The following is a 27,512-nucleotide window of genomic DNA, read 5'->3' on the forward strand; positions in this document are numbered from 1 at the left end:
TGTGAGCTTTTATGTAGCTCTGAGTAATAAAACATCTAATATTTTATGAGATTTTAACAGTTTATATACAAAAACATGAACACTGTGATGTCAGCACAGAGTAAAACGTGGAGAACATCGCACACACGGGGCATTGCTCTTATTAGAACAGGCAGTGAGAAAATAGCACTGCCCAGTGCTAGTAAAGAAGCCGGCATAGCGGGGCAGTTCACCAAAAGCCACACAATTCTACTTCATGGAAGACACAACCCGACTCTACTGACCGCACTGCCCAATACAAACTAACACAAACACCACAAACACACGTCTGAAACATTGTCTCCCCAAGCGCGGCACTTCCCCAGAGCCTCTTTGCATGGTCCCTTTGCATGGCCACGCCTCCTTCACTCCTATAGCAATGCGGCCAGTAGTCGGACACCACAATATCTACACCCTGGTAGACATAACTGGCCATGGTTGGACTTCTGATTGGTGTTAATAGAGCCTCCTGTATCATTGAGAAGAGGGTTCTTTCTCTAACCATATTGTAGTAACTGTTACAACTATTGCATTTTCAGGTTGGAGTTATTGTGGAGAGATTTGATCATTATATTACTGACACACACACACACGAGGAAGATCATATTCAGTCCCTTGAATGTTCCACCCACCCTTGGAGTCATGAGTCATTCAAGGGTGAGTCCAAGTTGTGAGTCAGTCAGTAGATCAGAAGATACACACTGATTAACTCTTACAGGCTGGAGCCCACTTAATCCATTAGGCTACGTTAACGGCTCTGGTCCACAGCGCGTCACTTTCCAGAATCCCAGGAAAGAATTCTGTCTTTATTAATCTCTTTCTTTCTTCTCTCTCCTCTCTTTCTCCTTCCCTCTCTCTCTCTGCCCTCTCTCTCTCTGTGGCTGTGCTCCAAATAGCCTACCACACCACTTACATACTGTTATTGGCCCAAATGTAGTAAGTAGTTGGCCTACACAGTGCTCAGCGTGCTATTTTGAGCACAGCCAATGACTCATTAACAAACACAGAAGCAGGAAGTCCCTCCTACTCAGTTCAGAGAAAACGAAACTGATCTCAGAGTGCGTCTCTCTCTCTCTCTCTCTCTCTCTCTCTCTCTCTCTCTCTCTCTCTCTCTCTCTCTCTCTCTCTCTCTCTCTCTCTCAGTCTGCGAGTGCAGGAAAATGGCAGAGGCCAGTATTTCAGTAGATCAGGACCAGTTCAGCTGTCCAGTCTGTCTGGATCTGCTGAAGGACCCAGTGACTATTCCCTGTGGACACAGTTTCTGTATGGTGTGTATTAATGGCTGCTGGGATCAGGAGGATCAGAGGGGGGTCTACAGCTGCCCCCAGTGCAGAGAGACCTTCACTCCGAGGCCTGTTCTACGCAGGAACTATTTTATAGCTGAAATGTTGGAGAAAGTGAAGAAGACAGAACTCCAAGCTGCTCCTCCTGCTCACTGTTACGCTGAACCTGGAGATGTGGAGTGTGATTTCTGCACTGGGAGGAAACTCAAAGCCATCAAGTCTTGTCTGATGTGTCTGGCCTCTTTTTGTGAAACTCATCTTGAACCTCATCTGGAAATTCCAGCTTTGATTAAACACAAGCTGGTCAAAGCCTCCACACGACTACAGGAGAAGATCTGCCCTCAACATGACAAACTGATCGAGATCTATTGCCGTACTGACCAAAGCTGCATCTGTTATTTGTGTACGATGGATGAACACAGAGGTCATGATACAGTTGCAGCTGCAGCAGAGAGAACCGAGAAACAGGTGAGACAAAGAAGTCTTGTAGAATCAGTTTATGTTTGTTAGTTATGTTTATTGTATTGCTAAACTAGAATTAATTGCATTAGTGAGTTACAGTGTCACTTCAGTCGATCATTTCAAGTAATTAATCATAAAATGGCCCCGAATGCGGTCCTGTGCTTCAGTAACTACATGAGTTACATATTAGTTTCATATTTATTATTATATATCAAATGATATTTGATAGTGTGATAGTTGCTATATAATACGTTTTAGAGTTTTAGAGTTAACAAGTCTGAAGACAAATAACTGAATAATGATTCTAGTTCAATATAATAAGTTATAGTTAAAAAAATATACAGTCATTTTTACACAAGTCAATGCATTCAGTGACTTTGACCAACCAACATCAATCCTCCAGCCTTTTTACACCTTTGTAGTGCCACATGATAGATAGAAGATTTAAAAATAAGAGAGAGCTTCAACTCTACAGCTGTCCTTGTAAATTAAAATCCATATAATGTATTTTTCATCAGCGTCAGCTGAAGGAGGTTCAGAGGAAATCCCAGCAGAGACTCCAGGAGAAAGAGAAGAAGCTGCAAGAGCTGAAACAGGCTGTGGTCACTCTTAAGGTGAGTAGTAGAGGTTGCCTGACTTCCAATTTTTAAAGTGATGAAAGTTTGAGTTGATGTCAACTAATCGCTGATGACGTCATCAATAAAATCCTAGGAGAAAGGAACGCTTTGCATCAAGCGACTTTAAAAATCTGACTTTAAAAATCTGTGACGAAGCCAAACGCCACATCTCAGTAGAGCGTGATTCACCTTTTCCAATGAGCCCTGGATCGCGCTGCTAGCCGTCAGGGAACCGGAGGTACAAACCCTTGAATCTCACAAATTTATGTCCGACTTAGGTGCTCGCCCGCGGTGGAGGTCCAGAGAGCCAGAACAATTTAGAGCGCTGTTGCTCTACAAAAATAAGACTATCTAACATTAAAGTTTAAGGGATTACAGGGCATTATTTTATATTTTTAGCAGTCTTCGGGAAAACGGACATAAGAACATTCCATATGTGGTCGTTGGAGTAAAGTACAACCATATTTCCAAAAAAGTTGTGACGCTGTGCAGAATGTAAATAAAAATAGAATGCAATGATATGCAATACGTGTAAATCATATTTTTAAAGGAAAATACTACTTTTTTAAAAAATATATGTCCATTATAAATTTGATGCCAACAACATTAATGGTGCCTTCACAGATGTGCAAGTTACCCATGCCATGTGCACTAATGCCACCCCTATACCATCATGAATACTAGCTTTTGAACTGTGCACTGATAACAAGCTGAGGGGTCTTTAGCCCAGAGGACACAGTGTCCACGATTTCCAAAAAGAATTTTAAATGTTAATTCGTTGGACAACACTTTTCCATTTCATCTCTGTCTGTTTTAAATGAGCTCAGGCCCAGAGAAGGTGGCAGCATTTCTGGATCCTGTTTATATACGGTTTCTTTTTTGCATTTTACAGTTTTAACTTGCATTTGTGGACGCAGTGATGAACCGTTTTCACAGGCAGTGGTTTTCAGAAGTGTTTCTGAGCCCATGCAGTGATTTTCTCTACAGAATCATGTTTGTTTTTAATACAGTGCTGCCTGAGGGCCCAAAGATCACAGCCAGCCTATGTTGATTTTTGGCCTTGTCTCTTACATACAGAGATTTCTCCAGATTCTCTGAATCGTTTAATGTTATTATGTACTGTAGATGATGAAAAGCAAAAGTTCTTTGCTACTTTATGTTGAGAAATGTTATTCTTGAATTGTTGCACTATTTGATCGTGCAGTCTTTCACAGAGTGGTGAACCCTCCTCACCTTTACTTCTGAAAGACTCAGCCTCTCTGGGATGCTCTTTATACCCAATCACGTTACTGACCTGTTTGCAGTTAACCACCAGGTGTTTTTTTAGCATTACACAACTTTACCAGCGTTTTGTTGCCCGAGTCCCAACTTTTTTGGAACGTATTTTTGGCATCAAATCTATCTATCTATCTATCTATCTATCTATCTATCTATCTATCTATCTATCTATCTATCTATCCTCAACTATCAGGATTCTTTCAACATGCATTTTGATTGTTCATCTGTGATTAGTGTTTTTAGCATTCGAAACGGGAAACAAAGTTTGTTTTCCAGCTTAATTCTGGTCAGAAGTAGTGAACAGCTGCCCTCACTGGACATTGTGATGAAAAATTAGCCTTTCAGAGCAAGATATATGCCTATGATTTGCACAACTGCCCCCTACATGCCGCAGCAGAACCGTAGGCTGTGACTGGTCATTTTGCATGTTAGTCAAATGGCCTCTTCCTGAAAAGGTAGGAGGATTTTGGCTACGTTATTGGGTGAAAAGTGGGACTATCAGTTAATAAAGTTAGATATACAGACGTAGATCCTCACTGCTACAGCATGGACATTCATTTTTCCGGTGGAGTCCTTGAAGACCCCTAGATGGTCCACATTTTTGCTCTGTCCCAGTTGTTGAACCACTCAATAAAAAAGTACTTGTTATTGTTGAACTGGGAGTTGGGATAGACTGAAAATGTGGCTGAGGTTCCAGAGGACTGGACTGGAAAACACTGATCTAGAGTCCCAGTGAGAGAGTGAATGATAGCTGGTGTTCAAATGGAGCTCCATCTTGTGTGTCTGTGTCCTAACAGCGCTCTGCACAGGCAGCAGTGGAGGACAGTGAGAGGATCTTTACTGAGCTGATCTGCTCCATTGAGAAAAAGCGCTCTGAGGTAACAAAGCTGATCAGAACTCAGGAGAAGAACCAGCTGAGACAAACTGGAGAACTCCTGGAGAACCTGCAGCAGGAGATTGATGATCTAAAGAGGAGAAACACTGAGCTGGAGCAGCTTTCAGTCACAGAGGATCACATCCACTTCCTCCAGGTAACCATCACTCACCTACAGAGGAACCTGCTCCTCAGAGAGGCTCTAAAGTGCCACTTTGAACACAGCCAAAACCAAAAGTTCACAGCAGGAATTGTTCAGCAGATACTAAAGTTGTAGTCAATCAACTAAGACATATTTGGATACTTAGGTTTTGCACTTGACCTACACACTTAAAAAAGATGGTTCTTCAAGTGTTCCTTAGTAAAGGCAGTGGTTCTATGTAGAACCATGAGTTCTGAAATGCTTAAATGGTTCTTAACATGGTGAAATAGTTCTTCAGATTGATGAAGAATGTGTTGTATATGGCTCTATATTGTTCTATATAACACCAAAAACGGTTCTTCTGTTATTAAACGCTTGACATGAACCATCTTTGTTAAGTGTTTACTGTACCTAACAAGTTATGGAAGCTTATGATAGCCTATTAGCATGGTGCTAACTGCATGCCTAAATCCTCACATTTGCCTTAAACCGTGTTGAATTGTTAAGTAACGTCAGATAGTACTGCATATGTGGTTTCTAACACTGTATGACATACTGTTGTATATTAAATGGACAGAAGTATGGACAACATGACTGCTACTACTGTTTTTGGTCCATTTTTATAGTACACCATAGTCGCCAGTGTCTTTTGCCTAATTTGACATAGTTCATTCCACCTTTAACTCTCTCTGTTCTTTTTTCTCTCTGTAGAGTTTCCAGTCTCTGAGTGTCTCTTCTGGATGTGAGGACTCCTCCAGCATCACTGTCCATCAACATCCCTCATTTGATGGAGTGAGGAAATCTCTCTCTGATCTGAAAGAGAGACTAGAGGAATTCTACAAGGAGGAGTTCAGTAAAGTCTCTCCACATGGTAAGAGGAGCTTCTGCTGCAAATGACATTTTATCTCACTTTAAACATCATTTTAATCTCCTTCATTCATTCTGTTAAATCAGTGTGTTTGTGTGTCTCCACAGCTGCAGCAGTTCAGACCATCTTATCCTCAGAGCCAAAAACCAGAGAAGATTTTCTACAGTGTATGAACAACACACACACACACACACACACACACACACACATACACTGAAGTAAAGTTAGACGCTTGCTTTGACATTTTTTACATTTGTTCTTGGCCTTGGATGGGTAGAATACGACATACTTTAAGGGACAGATGTACTTTTAAACATCCCCAGTTACATCTTTTAACACAAACTGGAGCTTCAAATTCAAAAACTGAGGCACTGATATCAAACTGAAGGCTTACAAATCATAATAAACTCCGCAGAGCACTGCCTATTGTGTCACTTAGTGCCAAATTGGCTGATATTCTGGCCAGATTGACACAGTCATGCTGAATTTGATAAAACTAGTATCTTAAGTAAATCAGTGTGTTTGTGTGTCTCCACAGCTGCAGCGGTTCAGAAGATTTTATCCTCAGAGCCAAAATCCAGAGAAGATTTTCTACAGTGTATGTACAACACTTAAAAATACCCATTTCTGTCTTTTAATTTCCTCTTTTTTTAAGCTTTGCTAAATCTTGCTGTTCTGACTGTGCACACTGTTTCCTTCTGAAACAGAATTCACTTTAAACAACATGATAGAATCAGATGTTTCCCAATTTCCCATCACTGACAACAAAGGAATCTTTAGATAGTTATATATAAACCAACGTTTGAAGGTTGAATATGGTCACAGCATTTTTCCTATATATATATATATATATAGTATATATGTATATATATATATTATATATATACATATATATATATATATATATATATATATATATATATATATATATTATATATATATATAAAACCAACAAATTGTTCTCTTACCCTTGAATATATTATGCAAATAAAAACCTTTGTTTTTCTTTATTTTAGATTTCTGTCGACTGACTCTGGATCCCAACACTGTACATCATAGACTCAGCCTGTCTGAGCAGAACAGAGTGGTGAAGTACAGAGGAGGAGAGCAGAGTCTCTCTGACCACCCAGAGAGATTTCAGTACTGGACTCAGGTGTTGTGTAAGGAGAGTGTGAGTGGACGCTGTTACTGGGAGGTCGAGTGGAGCCTTGGGGAGTGGGTGGGCATATCAGTGTCATATAAAGGGATCAGCAGGAAAGGAAATGGTAATGAATGTGTGTTTGGATTCAACGATCAGTCCTGGAGTCTGTTGTGTTCTTCTGCTCTCTCTTTCTGGCACAACAGCATTAAGACTGAGCTCTCAGCTCCATCATCCTCCAGAATAGGAGTGTATGTGGATCACAGTGCAGGAACTCTGTCCTTCTACAGCGTCTCTGACACAATGACCCTCCTACACACAGTCCACACCACATTCACTCAGCCTCTCTACGCTGGGTTTAGGGTTGTAGGAACCGTGAGGTTACTTGACCCAAACTGATGAACTTATTTTATACTGTGTTTGCCTTTATTTAATGCTGAATGATGTATATATGTTTTGGCAACATATGCTGCCATCCAAACTATCTATTCAGAACATTTACACCATTAAAATCAGCAGCAACATCAGCAACTTACCCAGCTTTGATTTTACTGTAATACTTCACTAATCACGCTGATCACTTCATACAGAACCAGACATTATTAATGAATTTCACAGCTACACAGCCTCTCACAGTTAAAGACAAACACCAAGGCAGAGAGACTGACAGAGAGGAAGGAAGAGAGACAGAAAGAGAGAGAGGATGAGAGAGCTAGAGTGACTGGGTCGAGAGAGACAGATAGAGAGAGACAGAGAGAGAGAGGAAGAGAGAGAGAGAGAGGGTGGGAGGAGGGGAAGGATCAGATCAGGCCAGTCGACAGCACGACAGAATCACTAGCCGCGTTTACATGCAGCCTCATAATCCGTTAATAACCCGACTAATAGCTCAATCAGAATAGAATACGTCCATGTAAACACCTCAATCGGAATAGTCTAGTCCAATTGAGGCCATTCGGAATACAGTCTCTATCTGATTGATCGAGGTGGGTAATCCTGTAAATAATCTGCTAAATAGAAGAATAATATCCGTGTAAACGCCTGTATCTGATTACATTCCCTATCGGAAAGTTTAAGTCCGTTCTGATCATGTTCGTCGCGTCATAGTGAGAGTTTATACCGTTCAACATGGCGGAGCAGAAACTGGTCTGCAGAGGAGACGAAGTTTATGCTCTGATCTTTAAAAGACGGCGGTGGGACGGACGTCCAGCTTATGTGTCTCAGAACACGACGTCTTCCTCTCGGCCTTCTTTAATAAGGACATGTGAAGGACGTTTTCCTGAGTCTGACATCATTTTAAAGCAATTAAAAACACAAGCGCTGCTCACTGCTGCTCATCTCACTCTGACTGGACCTCACGTGAGGCTTGCTGTCCTAGTAACGTTTACTCTAAGTGGTACTTCACGCATGTGTGTCATTTTGCATCGGATTACTTGTAGTGAGCATGTAAACGAAGATTTTCCATCAGGTTGTTGAGTAGAGTGAATAAACACTCAGTCTTAATCTGTAATCTGAATGTATTCGATCGGATTGGCAAAAATCTTTGCATGTAAACACAGCCAGTGTCCAGAGCTGATGAAGAACTGGTATTAAACTAGATTTCTATCTCAGCCGCTCATGACCGTTTATTTCCAAAACAGCAGCTAAACGAGGCTGTATATAGGGGTAAACTGTGGGCGACACCTGTTAACTAAAGTATCTGACAGACACTGTAATAAAATATACGCAGCAGATTTTTGGTTTAATAAACAGAATCATTATAAAAGACAGAAGAAACCCGTGAACACGGTACCTGCTCAGCTCAGCTAGCTCGGTTAGCGCTGCCTCAGTCGAGTCGAGCTGTGAGAGCGGATCTCAGCAGGTTCGTGTTCGGCCGCTGATAATGACGCAGTTTTCTTTAGTTAATGTTAAATGAACACAGATGACCGTTTGGATGGTCTGCTCCTCGTGTGTGCTGGTCCAGTTCTCCTCTGTCCTTCTCCACTAAACTGGACATCTCTGTAGTGTTTTTCCAGCTGGAGCTGCTGTTTTTTGATTGATGAATCTTTTAAATTTACCGCGCTTCGTTCGTATTGGTTTCTGAGCTGATTCGCTCATCATATATTTTCACTCTGTAACGTTATGAAAATTAAAGTAGCGAAGTAAAAGTATTTCATTAAAAATGAACTCAAGTAAGAGTAAAAGCACTATGATTTAATTCTACTCAAAAAAGTACCGTTACAGGTACTTTTGTACTCAATTCCAGTAACGAGAGTAAATGTAACTCGCTACTTACACCTCTGAACACATTTCACATTACAGCTTTTCCTTTATGCAGGAAAGCTACACATTAATATTCTGTATGAACTGGTTTCACTTACCAACCAATGATCTTCCAAGCAAACAAGCCACATGAATAACGGCAGCAACTATGGAGGCTTCCATTGCTAACTGCTGTAAAATGGAGCGCTGGAGGAAGAAAAGAAGGAACAGTTGGAGGAAGACCTTGTCCAAAAAAAAAGAGATGTTCCTGCCGGTCAGTGTGTGACCAGTGTCACTTTGGTGAACCTGCTGAAGTTTCCAGAACAATCCAAGATTCTGTTTTACACCTCCCTACATGTTCACCATTGAATCCAGCTAGAGGATTTTATTCAGCATTGAAATATCAATGACCCCAAACCTCATCAGCAGGTCAACCCTTTTTAAGCCAGGTAGGATGAGTGGTCACCAACTCTCATGCAGGTTTCACCACCAACTAACCTACCAAATCTAACACGCCTCATTCAGTTAGTCAAGGGCTTGTGAAGGCAACAATCAGATGGATCAGGAAGGGTCAATTAGGGTTGGACATGGACTCTGCAGGAAGGTAGATCTCCAGGAGCAGGGTTGCTGACCACTGGTGTAGAGATATCAGAGTAAAGGACAGCTAGGGCTTGAGACATTCTAGTAATCCATCTGAGCAGCCTAGGCACTCTTGACAACACATTGCATTGAATATTTGGCGTGGAGGAGTAAACAAAGGGCAGCTGTTGTATACAGGAGTTCTATAAGCAACCAGAAGAGGGAGCCAGATTTCTCTCACTGACCATTTTATCAGGCACATCTTCCTTGTAGTTGCAGTTTGTAGATGTACAGTTCTGTGCTGTTTGTAGCCAATCACTCTGTTTTCTCAGAGATCATCTACAAATGGAGAACATTTTAAACCACTGGCAGTTAATCCAGGCCAGACCAACCTACCAAACAGATGTTATAAGCAGTTTTCAAGAACCCCGAATGCTGACAGGGGATCTACCAACAACTGTTGGAGACTGATAGACAACAGGGACAAAACAACTGTTGAAACGAGATGTGCTTTTCTGCTGCATTTCTGACTGTTTCTTTTTTAAATACATGATAATAAAACAGTAATTTGCATTTTTATATGTTATCTTCATTCTTTTCTATAGTTTGTTTTTTCAACCACCAGTACCACAGGAAAATATGAAGGCTATAGGTAGGATTTAGTCTTTGGTCTGTGAGTTTATTCTGCTGAGAATCTCTGTTACAATTCCAACAAAGAGACAGTCATGAAAAACCTGAAAAATAAATTTTACATTTTGAAAAACTGTACCATATATATATATATGTATGCATATTTGTATATTGCTGCTGTCGGAACAAAACGTCGTATCTCCAAAATAACAACTTTACAGGAGAAGGAAAAAACATACTTTACTTTTAATGTAAGTCAATGGAAACAGACTATTTGTCCAAGTCATTTTGGGCTGTTTTTTTTGGTCCATTCATCATGAAATTTGCACGCAATGTAAAGGGCAATGTAAATACATACATACATATATATATATATATATATACAAACACACAGCACATATCGCAATATATATATATATATATATATATATATATATATATATATATATATATATATATATGTATATATCTATCGCTGTTGTTAGAAGAAAACCTCATATCTCCAAAATGGTCACTTTACAGGAGAAGGAAAAAACCTAGTCAGTTCTTAAAGTGTATTTATCATGAAATTTACACATAATTTTTAAACTATGACAAAAACAGAAAAATGACACAAATAGAGATGAGGTTTTCATACATATATATATATATATATATATATATATATATATATATATATATATATATATATATATATATATATATATTTATATATACATACACAGTATATGTATATATACACAATACACCATATTAATCCTTCATATATGTCCTTCATTTAGGAAACCAGAAACAAAGAGCTTTTAACCATTTCCGTATAATATCCTGCAGCACTATGAACTTGAGCTTTCACATTGTAAGATTGTATATTGCAATACAGAGATATAAATTACAAACCTTCATTGTTATACATGACAGCACAAACATAACCACAATTACAGTCATCTTTCAGAAAAACAATAAAAAAATTGACCTAAAATAAATGCAGAATATTTTTTTGAGTGTCATAACAGAAAATTAGAAAAGTTAGATTTCAAATTTAAAAATACTGTACAATTTCCATAGCCTACATTCACAGTATGATGGAAAAATCAGAGCATGGGTTTCACGAACCCTCCACCACGGACTCTGTCAAACCCCTTCACTGACTGTGCCTTCAGTTCATCTCATGTAAAACTTTTAAACGAGCTCAAAATCAGCCTCTTTAAACGAAAAACTGACTGAATGAACATTTTTAGTTCACGCAGGTTTTGCTTTTGACGTAATATTTATGAGAAGTTCACAAAAGCATCGTAGCACACAGATCACAGTGATAAGCAGAGTGAATATCAGTTTGAGCACTTTTACTGACAGTTAAGATAATCTCTGTCTTAGAGAGTTAAAGTGACCAAACCAGTCATTCCGGCCCTCTCAGACGGTTTGAAGACCTCTGGTCTAAGACAACTGATGTCTGTCCTCTGACTGAGCACCAACTCAGGTTTTCAGGAAAAACATTTTCACATAAAAAGTACTGGATCGGTATCAGTATCGGCCGATACTCAGTGCTGGCAGCAACATAGAGGTGTAGCGTCTTCCTCCTCCATGCAAACGTTTATTCAGGACTGCTCTGTATCTGCAGCCCCCAGTGTTTCTCCATTTTAGAGAAGTCGTCCTCCTCTCCACTCTCCTCTGAACACTGTCTGACCACCACACTGGTTAGGATGGGCCTGCGCTGGAGCAACTCTATGTCCACTCTTGTCTTTGGTTCCGTCTCCTTCTCTGTAGCTGTGGGAACTTCTGAGCCCAACTGGCAGAGCAGAGGGATCTTCAGCACCCCAGTCCGTGGGTCCCAGTCCAGAAATGTTCCCTCTTCCTTCTCCTCCTGCTCCGCCTCCTCCTCATAACTTTTCTCTCCTGAGTCTCTCTCTCTGCTCTGCGCCATGTACAGGTCGACCTTACACTCCGGGGGCTCCTCCACCTTTGGGTTAAGCATGTCCGGCACCGCCAAGCCACTCATGTCCAGCTGGGGGTCCTGCTCGCGGAGCACCAGCCCATAGTCGTCACTCAGAAATTCATTACTGGACCCCAGATCTGAAGCAACATCAGAGGCACTGTTGAATTCAGCTTGATGTTGGACATCCTGCGCAGCATAGGACTGTACAATCTCTCCTCCTGGAGGGGGATCCTCAGGTTCCCCTTCTCTTCTAGCCGGCAGGGCCTGGACGGGCTGCAGGTGCTCGTTCCCGCTGACGAAGTGGTGACGAGGACCCCAAGGCCTCAGTTTGGACTCCTGCGTGCTCAGGTTGGTGGAGATCAGGTTCAGGTTGATGATGGTTACAGGTTTGTCTGGCTGGAACAACTTTTGTTTCTCGTCGACGTGAACCAAATCCTGCCATCACAAGAAAAATAATCAGTACTTTGTGTTGGGTGTCTGATCAAAACATAGGCCCAATCCCATTTCACCCTTCGCCCCTAGCTCTCGGTAGCTAGCTAGCTAATTTTCCCATTCCACCTTAAATAGTCCAGCAGTTCTGACACCTGAAGCGCCAGAATGTAATCGCTACACTATTTAAGGTGGAACGGGAAAATTTGAACAAGAAGCTGGTGAATATCTGACTTCAGCTTCATATCACTGAAGAATTAGGGGTGGGTGATAATAAATAATTGCCCCCCTCTTTGAAGTCATATGATTCCCTAAATGTAACTAAAGCCCAGCAGTGAGGAGCTGAACTTTACCCTCCTCTGCTGTCACTGCAGACTGGCAGGGTCGCCTACAGAGCAGCGCTGGTAGCTGTTAATGAAGTGATGCTCTTTTTATTTGAGGGTCCCATTCTGTAGGGAAGATTTCAACCGCTCCCCCCTGTAACTTGGTTCCAAGGGGCAAGGTGACACTCGAAAACAAGGGGTAGGGGTAAAATGAGAAATGGGATTGGGCCATGAGAGCAGTTCTCGGAAGCGACTGCAGCAAAGAAATTGAGAAATGATGGAAACTGCCTACCAGAAGAAGCAGCTGTCATCATCTAACACATCTGCCCAAACAAAGTTTTCAGTAGCATATCAATTCTACAGTAATGTGGGACTAAACTATGCAGGAGGGCAGCATTCTTGAAACATGTTCTGCTTAAAGATTTCACCTGGTAACCTAGGCAGATTAGCCACAATAGCCCATATTTGCCAGAAGTCACCGAGCAGTAAGCAAGTACTGCCACTTATTAGAATATGAAGACAAAAACTACTCCTAGATTGACTTTCTGGCAAGCGCCTTTTAAGACGTAGCTCTAACAGACATGTTCATGTTTAAATTCCCTGAGTGGTTCCCTTATTGTGGCTCACCGTGCTCATGGGAAGCCTCTGCTTGTGACCGCAGATGTAGTAATAAGCGAAGCCTCCGACTGCAGCCAGCACAAACAGACAAATGGCACTGGGAACAACACCTCCCAATATCAGCACCAGCATCTGAGCTGTAAACGGGTCTGGAAAAGGGAAAAAAGAACAATAAAACACAGCTGGTACAGTGAGGAGCAGAAGAGAGAGAGAAATACTGTAATCAGCCAGCGGTTATGTTTACTTTTTCATTTAGGACACATACTGAAACTCAGTCGTCTGCTTTCGTTTCTGTAAATACCTTGTGTAAATATTCTGAACTGAACCATCTGATCCTACTGTACAGGGATGACACTCAAATCGTTTGATCTCTGTCTCTCTAGGTGACGTGCAAGGCATTGAGAGAGGTGTCCAAGTCAAATCAAGTAACAAGTGGTGTACCCCAGGGATCTGTGCTTGGCCCCCTAATATTCTTCTCATACATGACCTCTCTACGACCAATCATCCACCCACACAGCTTCTCCTTTGATTGCTATTCAGACCACACCCAGCTACACGTTTCTGCTCCTCAAGACGTCTCGGCATCTCACGTCGAGACGATGCCTCAGTTTCAACAAAAATCTCTGACTTCCTCACAGATACTGAAGTTTGGACGGATGAATGGCATCTCGACTCGGCCTTTTACTGCCGTTACTCTTAGATGGAAGCTTCTTGTCATCCAAGATGACCTTGCAAACCATTATATCCACATCAGTGGCATTTGTAAAGTCCACTCAAGGTAATGACTGACAACCAGCTGACCTTGACAGCCCATATTGTCATGGTCTGATTACTTTATGGAGCATGCTGATCAACTCATGGCTTGACTAGCGCAACTCCCTGTTGGCTGTGCAAATGCTTCAAACTGCAGCAGCCTGACTGACCTTCAACCAGCCCAGTTTAGTACCCAAGTTACAGGAACTGCATCTTACTCCACTGGCTCCCAGTAGCTGCTTGGAATATGTACCTTAATACTCGCCTTTGGGGCTGTTACTGGCATGGTACCCGTCTAAACAAGTAAAGTTTACGCAAATCTATGAATTTATTTCCAAAAAAAAACACATTTTAAACTTTTTAAAAAATGCTTTTTAAATTCGACTAACGAAGTCGCAGCATATTGTCCTGTAGGAAGAAAACCTCGTATCTCCATTTTTTTTTCAGTTTTTCAGTTTTTGACATAATCTGAAAATGCCTGTTTTTTGTATGTAAATTTCATGATGAATGCACCAATAGAAACGGCCCAAAATGACTTGGAAAAAAGTCTGGTTCCACTGACTTACATTAAAAGTAAAGTAGGTTTTTTCCTTCTCCTGTAAAATTGTCATTTTGGAGATACGAGGTTTCGTTCCAACAACAATAATATGTATCTTCTTCAAGCCTGTTCGAAATGCATTGTAAGTGGGCTCCTCGTGAACTTGCTGGACAGAATGCCAAGAATATGTGAAACTGAATCAAGTTAAAGGGGTCTACTTAGAAGAATGTGAAATAGAAGACAGTTTGGATTGGTTTAACCATTTATTGGTCTTTGTAGAATTCCACAGGTCTTATTTCATAGATCAGTATTATCAAAAATTACCCTTCGAGAGTAGGCGCGTAACTTTAAGAACTTTCCTTTCTTCGACATGCATTCAGTGAGGTCATTGCCCTCTTTGAAATAAGAGCGAGAAGCACAGAGAGAGAAAGGAGGCCCTTGGAAGGGGGAATTTTTTTCAGAAGGAAGCACAGCTCGTCCACTGGTCGGGGAAAGCCCCTGTGATAAGCCTGTTTAATGATTCATGGAGGAATGAGGTGCAGCTTTAGGAGTCCTTTGCACCCAAACCAGTCCAGTCACTTCACAGTAGTGCAATAACACAAAGACAAAACACTGTGACAGATGAAATTCCAGGCACCGGGAATGGCAGGTTTAAATATACAGGCCAAACGTGGCCTTGATCCTTATCCTGTACTTCCGTTTCAGTTAGCAGCAGAGCAAGTGCTTTTGTCCTCCGTCAAACCTGCTTTATTCTACTGCAGGCACTGTTTTTTAAGTCTTACACGGACAATGCGCATGAAAGCAGACGTACCATAAACAACTGGCTAATTTGCAACTGTAATCTCTGTGGTTTGACGCTAAACGAATAGTTTGGTGAAAAAAATGTACACAATTTCCCACTTAACTCAGAAGGAGTTGATCAGTCAAGGCATGTTAGTTGTCCAATTTTTGCTTCGTTAAGTTAGTGCTGTAACTATGTTTGTGCTAATGTCGCTAACAAACACTAGACGTCAATAGTCACCCAAATCTTTTCCGTGAATACTTCTGAAAATGCCTCTCAACCCAGTTAAAGTGCATCTAGGCGTTCCTTAAGCTCACATAGAATTGTCTATTGTGGTTAAGGATACAATTTGACTCTGTAAACTATAAAAATGAGCAAAACTTCTTCTTGAAGCTGAACGCAGCCATTATCAACAACAGTTGTGCCGAATTCTGAGTCCCCACTTCATGGAGGCTTATGAACACCTATAGACTATATTCACTATTTCTGTTGCTTCTTCTTATTAATGACTGTTAACCCTTAGAACCCTTAGAAACATGTAGGACACTTCTAGCCTTCATAACTTCAGAACAGTTTAAGCTACAGACATGATACACCCGGCCCTAACTAGCTAGCATGACATCATCAAGCCATGACGTCAGCATCAATGAGTATTTCGGCTCAGAAAATCACTCAAAATCCTGATATTATTGCTGTTTTTTGGTTAAAACAGTGACATGATTCATACATCAGATCACTCATCAGACTCTGAATCACCATCCAGAGCTCCAAAATCACCCACAACCCACTCGCTACTGTTATATCTCTGCTTTTAGCCTTCATATTATAAACAAAGGGTTAAAAATATCGCCATGATTCACACATCAGAACACTCAGCAGAACCTGCCATCACTAGTGAGAGAAACCTCACATCACACAACCCAGAAATACAGCACAAACACACAGCCGGATCACTGTGAAACCTGCTATTAGCTCTCTGCTTTAGCCTCCACATGGCAACAAAAGGGTTAATATTGATGTTTCAAATCACAAACATAATCTAGAACCCATACGTCTATGTGTGGGTATGAACCTGAAGAGAAGTCAGATTATGCAAGGAGTGAAAATTCAGCACAGCACCTGTTGTCTAAAGCGGCTGCCCGCTGAGTTCAGCTACACTGTGAAGCTTTGTTCATTTATAGTCCACAGTAAGTCTCACTGTGTTCTAAACCACACTGACAAGTCTGGACGTGGTTCGAGAAGGTTGAGAGAAGTTTTGTGCACGTATTTCCGGAAAAGATTTGGGTGACTATTGACGTCTGGTGTTTGTTAGCAACATTAGCCATTGCTAAGGTTAAAGAAGCTAAGCTAAAGAAACAAAGTGGAAAACCTTTAAAAAGCATAAATAAACAATTAAAACAGATACACAGTCAAACGGATATTAGAAACTACACACTTAAAAATGGTTCTGTACAGAACCTTTTTGATAAGGGTTCTATATAGCACCAAAAACGGTTCCTCTATTATTACAAGCTCGGCAATGTAACAATAACAGAACACTTTTCAAAGAAATTCAATATAGAGCACATTCTTCATCGATCTGGAGAACCCCTTCACGATGCAAAGAACCTTTTAATCATGCAAAGGGTTCTTTGAGTGTTCATGGTTCTATATAGAACCATTTTCTTTACTAAAGAACCCTTGGAGAACCATCAGATTTAAGTGTAGAGCTGGGCTAAATGACGATATTTATCGCTACCGTGATAAATTACTTCACAAATATGTTCCAATATGCTTCTTTAAGTATGTCATGGATATTATCAGTACTTAATGCATAATTATATGCATTATTAAGAGCATAATTAGTGCTGTTTCATTGGAATTATTGCAGCACAGGATGTGAAACGTTGAATCCAAATCATTGTAAAAATAGTTTTTGATAGTATTTTTTTTAAAGTGGCACTTCTGGTTCTTTTTTTGTCTGTTTCAACAGATAAGATGTCAGAAATAATAAATATAGTGATTCAAAAGGTTCTTAAAGTATTGTGACATTGTATCTTTGTCATGTGGTTCTATTAGAAACCAACATTAGAACAAAGCACAGATTAAAGCACAGTAAAGAGAGAGCAGAGATATGAAGCAGCAGGTCAGTCAGCATAGCAATCTGCTGCCTAAACCTTGGGGTATAAAGCTAGAGCTCAGAGACCCGAAAGAGGACCGAGCTTCAGTGGCTGTGAAAGTGCCCAGGCTGTTTTTCTCACATTACCTGGCGGAAGCATGATGCAGCTCCAGTCAGATGGGATGCTGGTCAGAGGGAGAGAAAGCGAGAGCGACTCGGCCTTCACACACTGCACTGATTCATACTCCAGAGGCCCCAGTCTCAGCGAGTCGTTTTGCAGGAGGAAGTGGTGCTGGTAAAACATCCAAATAGAAAGAAGAAGGTGTGAGTGTAACAGTAAGAGACTGGATAAGGTTACTGAACTTAAAATATATATATATACATACATATATACACCGATCAGGCATAACATTATGACCACCTCCTTGTTTCTACACTCATTGTCCATTTTATCAGCTCCACTTACTATATAGGTGCACTTTGTAGTTCTACAGTTACAGACTGTAGTCCATCTGTTTCTCTGATACTTTGTTAGCCCCCTTTTACCCTGTTCTTCAGTGGTCAGGACCCTCATGGACCCTCACAGAGCAGGTACTATTTGGGTGGTGGATCATTCTCAGCACTGCAGTAACAATGACGTGGTGGTGGTGTGTTCGTGTGTGTTGTGCTGGTACGAGTGGATCAGACACAGCAGTGCTGCTGGAGTTTTTAAACGCTGTGTCCACTCACTGTCCACTCTATTAGACACTCCTACCTTGTCGGTCCACCTTGTAGATGTAAAGTCAGAGACGATAGCTCATCTGCTGCTGCACAGTTTGTGTCGGTCATCCTCTAGTCCTTCATCAGTGGTCACAGGACGCTGCCCACAGGACGCTGTTGGCTGGATATTTTTGGTTGGTGGACTATTCTCAGTCCAGCAGTGACACTGAGGTGTTTAAAAAACTCCAGCAGCACTGCTGTGTCTGATCCACTCGCACCAGCACAACACACACCACCACTACGTCAGTGTTAGTGCAGTGCTGAGAATAATCCACCACCCAAACAGTATGTTTTATCTCTATATGTATATATACACAGACTAGAAATGTAAGATGTGGAGCACTTTCAGACATTTACATGTAATAAACTGATTACAGTTAAGTGCGGAACTACAAACTTGAATAGCACGTTTATTAAGCCTTTGTAAAGACTACACTTTCAATATAATAACATATAATAATAGCACATAATAACATAATATTGTTATTTTTATTGTCAGTCACGCTCTAAAGCACCTGAACTCTCCCCCGACACTGAATACCATCTTTATTGTGGCTGTGCTCAGATTTGTTTTCACATGACCTCAAACCCGGGATTAGGTTCTTCCCATGTTTCAACCTAGAAAGTGTCACAAAAACTGGTTCTAGATCAGCTGCTGTACTCAGAGAGAGATGATAAGTGCTGGCTGTCTTTGTGAGAAAGCACGACAGAGGCAGATATCATGGATCATGTTTCATCGTTTCCCTGAAAACGGAGTGAACACCCACCATGTGTTTGCTCCTGTTGTTGTAAACGGAGATATTGTAGACCATGTGGGGGAAGATCTTCCAGACAGAGTACCCTCTCTTCATCCTGCTGCTCTTCCACCTGAACGGACCCTTCAGCTTTACGTGCATGTAGTTGTCCACCAGAGTCACCTTCACGTTTGGAGGCCCGAAGATCGCTGTTGGAGACAGTGGAACAGAAGTACGCTCGTTTAACAAAGTGGGTTCTTCAAAGGTTCTTTAGTAAAGACATTGAATCATTAAATGCAGAGGTGGTCCTGGAGATCTACCACCCTGGAGAGTTCAGATCCAACACAACTGGTCCGTGAAAGCCTTCAGAAGCGTATATGCATAGCCAGGTGGATTAGCGGTGGAGCTAAACTCTGCAGGGTGCTAAATCCCCAGGACCAGGATTGGGCACCGCTGGTTAAATGGCTCTTCTTCATGATGGAGAACCCATTGTACATGGTTCTTGTAAAAATCGGAAAATGCTCATCAACGTACAGCACCAGCCAACGTCTGGACGCCCAGTCATAAGAAAGTCATCAATACTCTGTAACAGCACTCTAATCAGAAATACTGGGCTTCTGCCAAACAGTACTATTCAGACCTCGCCTACCAACAACACACCTGCTCAAATGCATTAACAAGGAATTAATGGTGAAATAAGAAGGAGATAAAGAGGAATTCATCTCTCTAAACTTCCTGGCCGGGAAATATAATTTTAATTTTGAGGGTTTTGGAGATAAATTCATACATACTAACACACAGTACTCAACATCATTTACTTCAGAAAACACTAAATGTTTTCTGCAGATTTCTTTGAGAAACTGAAGGGTCTCCTGAGAAGAATAAAAGCAGTGATAATGGCAAACAGTGGACACGACAAATACTGAAAAACTGAAATGATATATTTTTAATTTAATAATTTAGTTTCCTGCACTTTTTCCTAATGATGAAAAATAAGTTGTACATAATGGTCATTTTGCTAGTTCGGACCTTGCCTTCAACATGGTGGAGGTAGTGTGAGGGAAGACTAATTAAGGGTGGGGAGCTCTGGGTGGCTTCTTCCTGTTGCAAGAAGGCTGGAGCCCCCCTTGCAAACATGGTAGGACTGTCATAGGACTGGGGAACAGGGAGGAGATGGTGTGGCAGTGGGGATTGTGAGAACTTCATGGGCAACAGAAGGTGAGAATAAGAATTTGAGGGCGTTAGATTGGAGGGACGAGTGGTTTCAGGCATGTTCCTCCTCCCAAACTTCAGTTATTCCGTAACTCAATTTCGACTGGGAATTTAGGGTGGTCTTTTTTAAATGAAGTGGGTTTATACTGTGTAAGTATCAGCATTTATCTTGGAAGTCTTTAGATCAGGTCTTTAGGTAAACTTTTGACGGTGTTGTAGTATCATTTAGCTTAGAAAAGAAGGAAAAAACAAAACAACTCTGATTATTCTACATGGTTCAAACATGCTTTGGTTACTCTGCGGTGGTTAATTTATTGATTATAAACTTCAGATTAGCTGCTGTAAATCTCCTCCTGAGGATGAAAGTCCAGAGATAGTGACTGGGTTTTATTAGTGCTGTTATTGCAGTCGGTTCGCATCATTAAGCTTACGAAAAGATCTACAATTACTGTAAGTGATGAAAAGTCATATAAGCGCCTAGCAAACAAGGAAACAGCCAAAAAAGCAAATCTGTGCAAATATGAATGTTTAACAAAATGACAAATTACGATTGTCCTGCTTTCTTTTTCACACCGATTTATAGCCAAATGAAATTTAGGAGCTGAGATTTTTCATTTAAACTGCTGCTTAAGTGGCTACGAAAGCCTCGCTGACCTCACTGACCTCACTGACGTATCATATGTCCACTAAGAACAGAACTAATACATAAATCAGCTGTTTCAACGTCCCACAAATCTTCACGGTGCTGAGAATGTCTATCAGAGAGCGCTAATTACTGGGCTTTTAGAGAAACTCATCTCATCTCTCATTCACTGTTTTCATCCATCCATTAATCCATTCTCCCATCTACATAAACACCTACTCATCTGTCTGTTTAGCCACCTGTTCAACCGTCCAGCCACCTACTGATTCAAATATTTATCCATACATCGATCCCTTCATTTGTTCAAACATTCGTCCATTTATGTCCATTCAATCATTCAACCGACCCACTGTTCATCCATCTACCCATTAATTCTTCAGTCCAACCATCTCTCCATCTATTCATTTCACCAGCCTTTCATCCATACATCTATTTATTCAATCAACTGTTCATTTATTGATTTATCCAGCGGCTCAACAATTCATCCATCCGTCTACTTACTCGGCTATTTATCCATCCATCCATCTATCCGTTCGTCTATCTATACAAGCTATGGGGGCCGTCGTGGGCTGAAGGTTAGGGGGCAAGTGTGCTCGCTGCCCCCTAGTGTGTGTGTTCACTAGTGTGTATGTGGTGTTTCACTGCACGGATGGGTCAAATCTATCTATCTATCTAAACCCATCTATCCATTCATCCATATACCCAAGCATCTCTTCATCCATTCGTTTACTCAACCATCTATTCAATCATCCATCTATCCATCCATCCATCCATCCATCTACCCATTCAAATATCCATCCATACATCTATCCCTTCATTTGTTCATTCATCCATACATGTATTTTATCATTCAACCAACCCACTGTTCACTATTCCATCCATTTATTAATCCAACCGTTTCTCCATCTATTCATTCAACCAGCAATCAATCCATACAGCTATATGTTCATTCAACCCCTCATTTATTTATTCGTCCAGTTGCTCAGCAATTCATCCATCCATTTATCTATCCATTCTTTAATTTGACTGTATTTCTATCTGTCCACCCAAATACTTATTTATTCATCCATCCATCCATCCATCTGCTCACTCAACTACTCGTACATCCATCCATCCTCCATCCAGCCATATATGCCTCCATTTGTTCCACCATCTCTCCATTCATCTATTCAATCATTCAACCAAAAAACTATTCATCCATCAATCCAACCATCTAATTCATTCAACCATCCCTTCATCCATTCACCCACACCTCCATTATTTATTCAGCCATCTATTTATTTATTCCATCTATTCATTCATTCATACAACTACTCAATCATTTAACCATACAACGATTTATCCATCTATCCAGGTCTGTCAATCCAACTATTTAGATCAATGTATACTATCCATCTATCCATCTATTCATTTATCCATCCATCCATTTATCCATCCATCTATCCATTCCTTTATGCATCCACCTATCTAATACCACCCCCATATGGAGAACTCCTCTCTGTGATGGACTCACTGTCAGACAGGGGTCTGAAGCGGCTCTCGGTCTCCACCCAGTGTGAGTGAGCATGTGGCCGGTTGGCTCTCACTCTGGCGTAATAATCCTCGTTAATATCGTACGTCTGCTCTGTCAGGTCGCATTCGGTGTCTGTGATGTTTCGGCACTGCTCGGCTGGGCTCCAGACCACCTGCTCGCCGTCCCCCTCAACGTCCCCGTATCTGCACACAGGTCAGACCCAGTGAGTCAGAAACCCACACATTATAGACAGAAAGTGAAAAATATACAGTACTGTGCAAAAGTCAAAGACCCAGCTTTTTTGTTTATTTCATCTGCAGTCAAAATACCCATCAGGTATGGAAGCTTATCAGTATCAGAATTAAATGAAAATGTAACATGCAAAATGGGAATTTTCCTGCTCATACATGCAAGTTTGGGCTTCAGTAATTCTATTTGCCATTTGGTACACTACTATTGAAATTTCATTTACATAGAGATTTGGATGTTTCATGAGTAGCTTTATTTAAATTAAAATGTATTTTCAAATGTAGTTTCAGTAACAATGCATTTGAAACTGAATTATCAAACTCCACCAAGCCAGAAAGATCAGCGCCTCTCCGCTTCACAGTTACAGGTGCTCATTGGATTTCAGGTAGCAGTGGATTTAGGGTATCGGTAGATTAGGGTATTCATGGACTTAAGGTAGCAGTGGATGTAAAGTGGCAGTAGATTTTAGGTGGCAGCGATTTTAAAGTAGCAGTGAATTTAAAGTAACAATGTACTTAATATATTAGTGGAATTTTAGGGAAGCAGTGTATTTAAATTAACAGTGGATTTAAGGTAGGAGGGGATTTAAGGTATTTGTGTATTTAAGTTAACAGTGGATTGAAGGTGCTACAGCTTTAACACACTCTACAGCCATCAAGCCACATCAGTCATCAAATTTAACAATCCTTTCATCTGGGCGGGGCCAACAGAATGCAGAAAGATCAGTAGCAGTGTACCAAAAGGGCAAGTGTAAACAGAATTATTGAATTTTGAATTTTCATTTTCAGCCCAAACCTGCATGTTTGAGCGGGAAAATAAATTCAAACTTTTTGACATTGCCATTTTATATATTACATTTTTATTTTAATTGTGATACATAATTAGGTTCTATGGACAGATGAGTCTGAATTTTTAATTGAATTAGTTGCATTGTGAGAAGCAAAAAATGCAAAACCCACTTCTGAGACTGAACTTTGGACGTGTGGTTACAGATTTCTTTGCAGAAACTGAAAGTGAGTATTTAGTATGGTATTAAATACGATACTAAACACTGAAAATTCAGATATTTTAATTATATAATTAGTTGTTTAAAATTCTTTGTATGTTAATTGTATGTTTTCCTTTTTTTTTCTCAGATGCTGACAGGATGGGATTTTTGCACAGTACTGAAAGATTTTCTTCCAGGTTTTTTTAGACCATTGTGATCAAATGTGATCATGCATATCGCTGCTGTTGGAACAAAACCTCGCATCTCCAAAATGGTAACTTTACAGGAGAAGGAAAAAACCTACTTTACTTTTAATGTAAGTCAATGGAACCAGAATTTTTTCCAAGTCAGTTTGAGTCATTTCTTTTCATCAATTCATCATGAAACTTGTACACAAACTAAAGGGTAACATGTACTTTCAAATTATGTCAAAAACTGAAAAATGTCAAAAATTAAGATTCTTCCGACGTCAGTGATATACTGCTCGTTATCTACCAATACCACTAAAACTATAATCTTTATATTGTTCATAAACTGATCATGTCACTGTTTGGTCTTTGGAAGACTCACATTGCATACTCCACGGTGTAGGTGGTGCCGTGGACGGTGCCTCCTCCCGGGCCCCAGCGCAGCATGTTTCTCAGATTCATAGAGTGAAAATGAACATTCTGCGGAGCAGCGACCGCGGATCCTTCAGCTGAGGACAAGAGGAGGCCTACTTTTATTATGTAACACAGTAATAACCATGAGTCAGGAGCTCAGAGGACCTTTAGTGTCCCCACCCATTTACAGTACAGTACAAATCAAGGCAAGACAGTGAAACTCAATACAAGCAATAAACACAATCCAGTCAAAACCAGTTCAAACCTACAGAACTAACAAAACGCTCCTGACTTTACAGTGTTTACCAAAACTCAGTGCTTCGTTTTTCAAAACTGGAAGAAAAAAAAACCTTTTAGTTCCCAAGGTTAAGATTAAGTTTAGGTTTAGGAAGTTATTGCTGCACATGGATGCATACATATATATTATACATTGCATACAGTATCTGGACACTTCAAAACATCTTCATGATACACAATCACAATTCAGAATATTTAGACTTTTCTGAGATTTGATAAGTTGGAACAGATAAAATGTGTTGCCTCGTTTAAAAATGACTTAGTATGGCTAAATAAATCCAGTGAAACAGGACTAATTATGCTAAATATGATGCAAAAACATGCAGTTTTTAGTAATAACAATATCCACGATATGCTCAGAATAGCATATTGTGACACAATTTGTCACAACTGTCATAGTGCCCACCCTTACATATGAGATATAGTATTATACATAGATAGTTGTGCATCTCTATCTATATATATATCTCTATCTATCTATCTATTTATCTATACATTTGTATATATATTTACATATACACACACACACATATATATATATATATATATATATATATATATGTATATATATATATATGCATATGTGTAGATGTACCTCAGAAAACAGGTAAAAGAAAGTCATGTGATGTCATCAGTGTGATTTTAATTTCAAAATAAGAGATTTTTTAACACCAGTGACACGACTCCTGGGGACAACAACTTTCATTATATATTTTATAATATTTATTTGGCATTTGTTTTCTTTATGTTATTTACTTCATATATATGTATAGATTATTGCAGTTAAAACTGCAGAAAAACATGTTTTTTACTTCAAAATATGGCCTCATCCTTCAAACATGACTGTGAGGACGAGCTCTTCTGTGGTGCTTGGAATTCTATATGATTGATTTAAAAACCAATATTGCTAAATTGGTGCTCAATAAAGTGTAATTGTTAAAATAATGTATTGTTTTGCTTCTGTAGAATGACCTATATATATATATATATATATGAATGTTAAGAACATGTTTTGTTATCAGAGTTTCACAATGAAAGACGGAAATCAGGAGCTTAACCACACACACGCGCAAGACTGCCACAGATTTCACACACACACACCCACACACATACACACACATATGCACACACACACACACACAACTCTGCCTGTTGTATTGCAGGTGAGCTCACCCTGGTTTCCTGTGCTTTCATTTCACAGGAGAAGAGCAACACACACACACACACACACACACACACACACACACACACACACACACACACACACACACACAAACACACACAAACACACACACACACACAAGCACACTCCCTCTCTCTCTCTCTAAAAACTACAGGGAACCATGGGCTGCTTGACTCAGACTGCACAGTGTGCAGACGTCTTAGGCATCTGAGAAAATTATATATGAAGATATTTATTTGTCAATTATTATTCACAAAATAAAGCATTACAATAAAAACAAATAAACAATCCATTGGGATTGTTGTGTCTGTGAGTTCCCAAATACCTCCTGGAGGAAGTCCAGTATTTACAGTTACTGTCCAGTACCTGCTTTATCTAATCAGTCCTTCAGTAAATGAAATCAGGCGCTAATTTGATTTCAGGTAGCAGTGAATTTTGGGTATCGGTAGATTTAAGGTATCAGCGGATGTAAAGTGGCAGCGGATGTAAAGTGGCAGTGAATTTAAGGTGACAGCACATTTAATATATCAGTGTATTTTTAGGGGAGCAGTGAATCGAAGGTAACAGTGTATTTAATATATCAGTTGGTTTTTAGGGGAGCAGTGATTTTAAGGTAATAGTGTATTCAATATATCGGTGGGTTTTCAGAGGAGCAGTGAATTCGAACAACATTGTTGTCAATATAATTTAATTCTTAAACTCACCACTAAGCCAGAAAGATGGCAAAATCCAAATGTTAAAGGGGTAACAGCGCCTCTCTGCTTTGCAGTTACATAATTTAATATTTTCTCTCAGCAGAGACTTAGAGAATGAGGGTATTTATTTAAATTAATAGTGGATATAATGTGTTAGTAGATTTAAGGTAGCACTTGATTTAAGGTAGCAGTGTATTTAAGGTACTACAGCTTCAACACAAGCTGTCAAGCTACATCAGTTTATGAAATTGAACCTTCCCACATAATTTTCAAGCCAACACAAAGTTCCTTCAACTTTTCCTTTCTATTTTATTTATTTATTGATTTATTTATTTATTTGAAAAGTAACAGGAGCATTAATACGAATAGTTGAGGAGCTGCACTAGCTTCTGTAATCTGACCCAGATTATAATGCGTCACTAAAACCACATATAACCATGTAACGTATGATTAAAACCCAGCCTAGTGGCTCTGTTTCATGCTTACCTGAAGCTGCATGCAAAAGCAGACAGAGAGGGAGAGCTGCCACTAAAACGTCTGAAGCCATCTTCATCACCATGATAGTCCTCATCATGGTCCACACATGCGCAGTGCCGCGTTCAGCCACAGCTTCTTGCGTGAAAAGGTGCTGAATTATTCATGATTGAGGTCCAGGTCGTCTCTCAGGTCTGTGTTTCATGCTGAGCGGTAAGGCTCTGTGTGTTCGCCTCTCTCAGGTGGAGTGTGGAGTATGCGGAGCAACGAGAGCAACATGATCAGTGGGAGGGAGGAGGAGGAGGAGGAGGAGAAGGAGGAGGAGGAGCTTTGAGTTCTTTGAAGGAACTTCAGTTTCTGCTCATTGCTCTCTTCTGTCTTCAACTCAGACTAAACACAGTTCTCCGTTTAAAAAGCGTCTTGAAACCCAAACCTCTGCACATTGTTCACAGTGTGTAAATATTATGGTAGTCCTGTAACCAGACGTCTGAGGAGTTTGACAGCTCCCTCCCAGACAGCTATTACCTCAAACGGTGCATTTGTTTTCTGCCCTTTTTCGAGAC

General features: G+C 40.3%; 2 protein-coding genes across 5 annotated transcripts; one reads left to right on the plus strand and one right to left on the minus strand.

The window, feature by feature from the left end:
* Window positions 1-1,120: 1,120 nt before the first annotated feature.
* Window positions 1,121-7,607, plus strand: LOC118803694 (tripartite motif-containing protein 16-like). 3 transcript variants are annotated; one of them, XR_005006913.1, is made up of 8 exons: window positions 1,121-1,769; window positions 2,282-2,377; window positions 4,456-4,689; window positions 5,386-5,545; window positions 5,650-5,709; window positions 6,081-6,140; window positions 6,559-7,174; window positions 7,593-7,607. XR_005006913.1 is itself a non-coding variant. In XM_036564163.1 (7 exons), exons 1-7 carry the CDS (start codon window positions 1,179-1,181, stop codon window positions 7,077-7,079), a joined length of 1,722 nt encoding a protein of 573 aa, XP_036420056.1. In that variant the 5' UTR covers window positions 1,121-1,178; the 3' UTR covers window positions 7,080-7,230. The 3 variants fall into 3 exon arrangements, 2 of the variants coding, with proteins under 2 accessions (XP_036420056.1, XP_036420057.1); XM_036564163.1 differs by lacking the exon at window positions 7,593-7,607 and having other exon boundaries at window positions 6,559-7,230; XM_036564164.1 differs by lacking the exons at window positions 6,081-6,140; window positions 7,593-7,607 and having other exon boundaries at window positions 6,559-7,230.
* A 3,239-nt stretch (window positions 7,608-10,846) lies between these two features.
* Window positions 10,847-27,214, minus strand: il20ra (interleukin 20 receptor, alpha). 2 transcript variants are annotated; one of them, XM_036564174.1, is made up of 7 exons: window positions 26,962-27,214; window positions 24,269-24,413; window positions 22,462-22,664; window positions 19,127-19,302; window positions 17,748-17,892; window positions 13,440-13,579; window positions 10,847-12,495 (listed from the first exon to the last, which is right to left on the minus strand). In XM_036564174.1, the coding sequence occupies exons 1-7, from the start codon at window positions 27,047-27,049 to the stop codon at window positions 11,719-11,721; spliced, it is 1,674 nt and encodes a 557-aa protein (XP_036420067.1). In that variant the 5' UTR covers window positions 27,050-27,214; the 3' UTR covers window positions 10,847-11,718. The 2 variants fall into 2 exon arrangements, with proteins under 2 accessions (XP_036420067.1, XP_036420068.1); XM_036564175.1 differs by having other exon boundaries at window positions 10,848-12,495; window positions 24,269-24,395.
* Between the last annotated feature and the right edge of the window lie 298 nt (window positions 27,215-27,512).

This window comes from Colossoma macropomum, unplaced genomic scaffold (genome assembly GCF_904425465.1).
Source record: "Colossoma macropomum unplaced genomic scaffold, Colossoma_macropomum, whole genome shotgun sequence".
NCBI classification, from domain to species: Eukaryota; Metazoa; Chordata; class Actinopteri; order Characiformes; family Serrasalmidae; genus Colossoma; species Colossoma macropomum.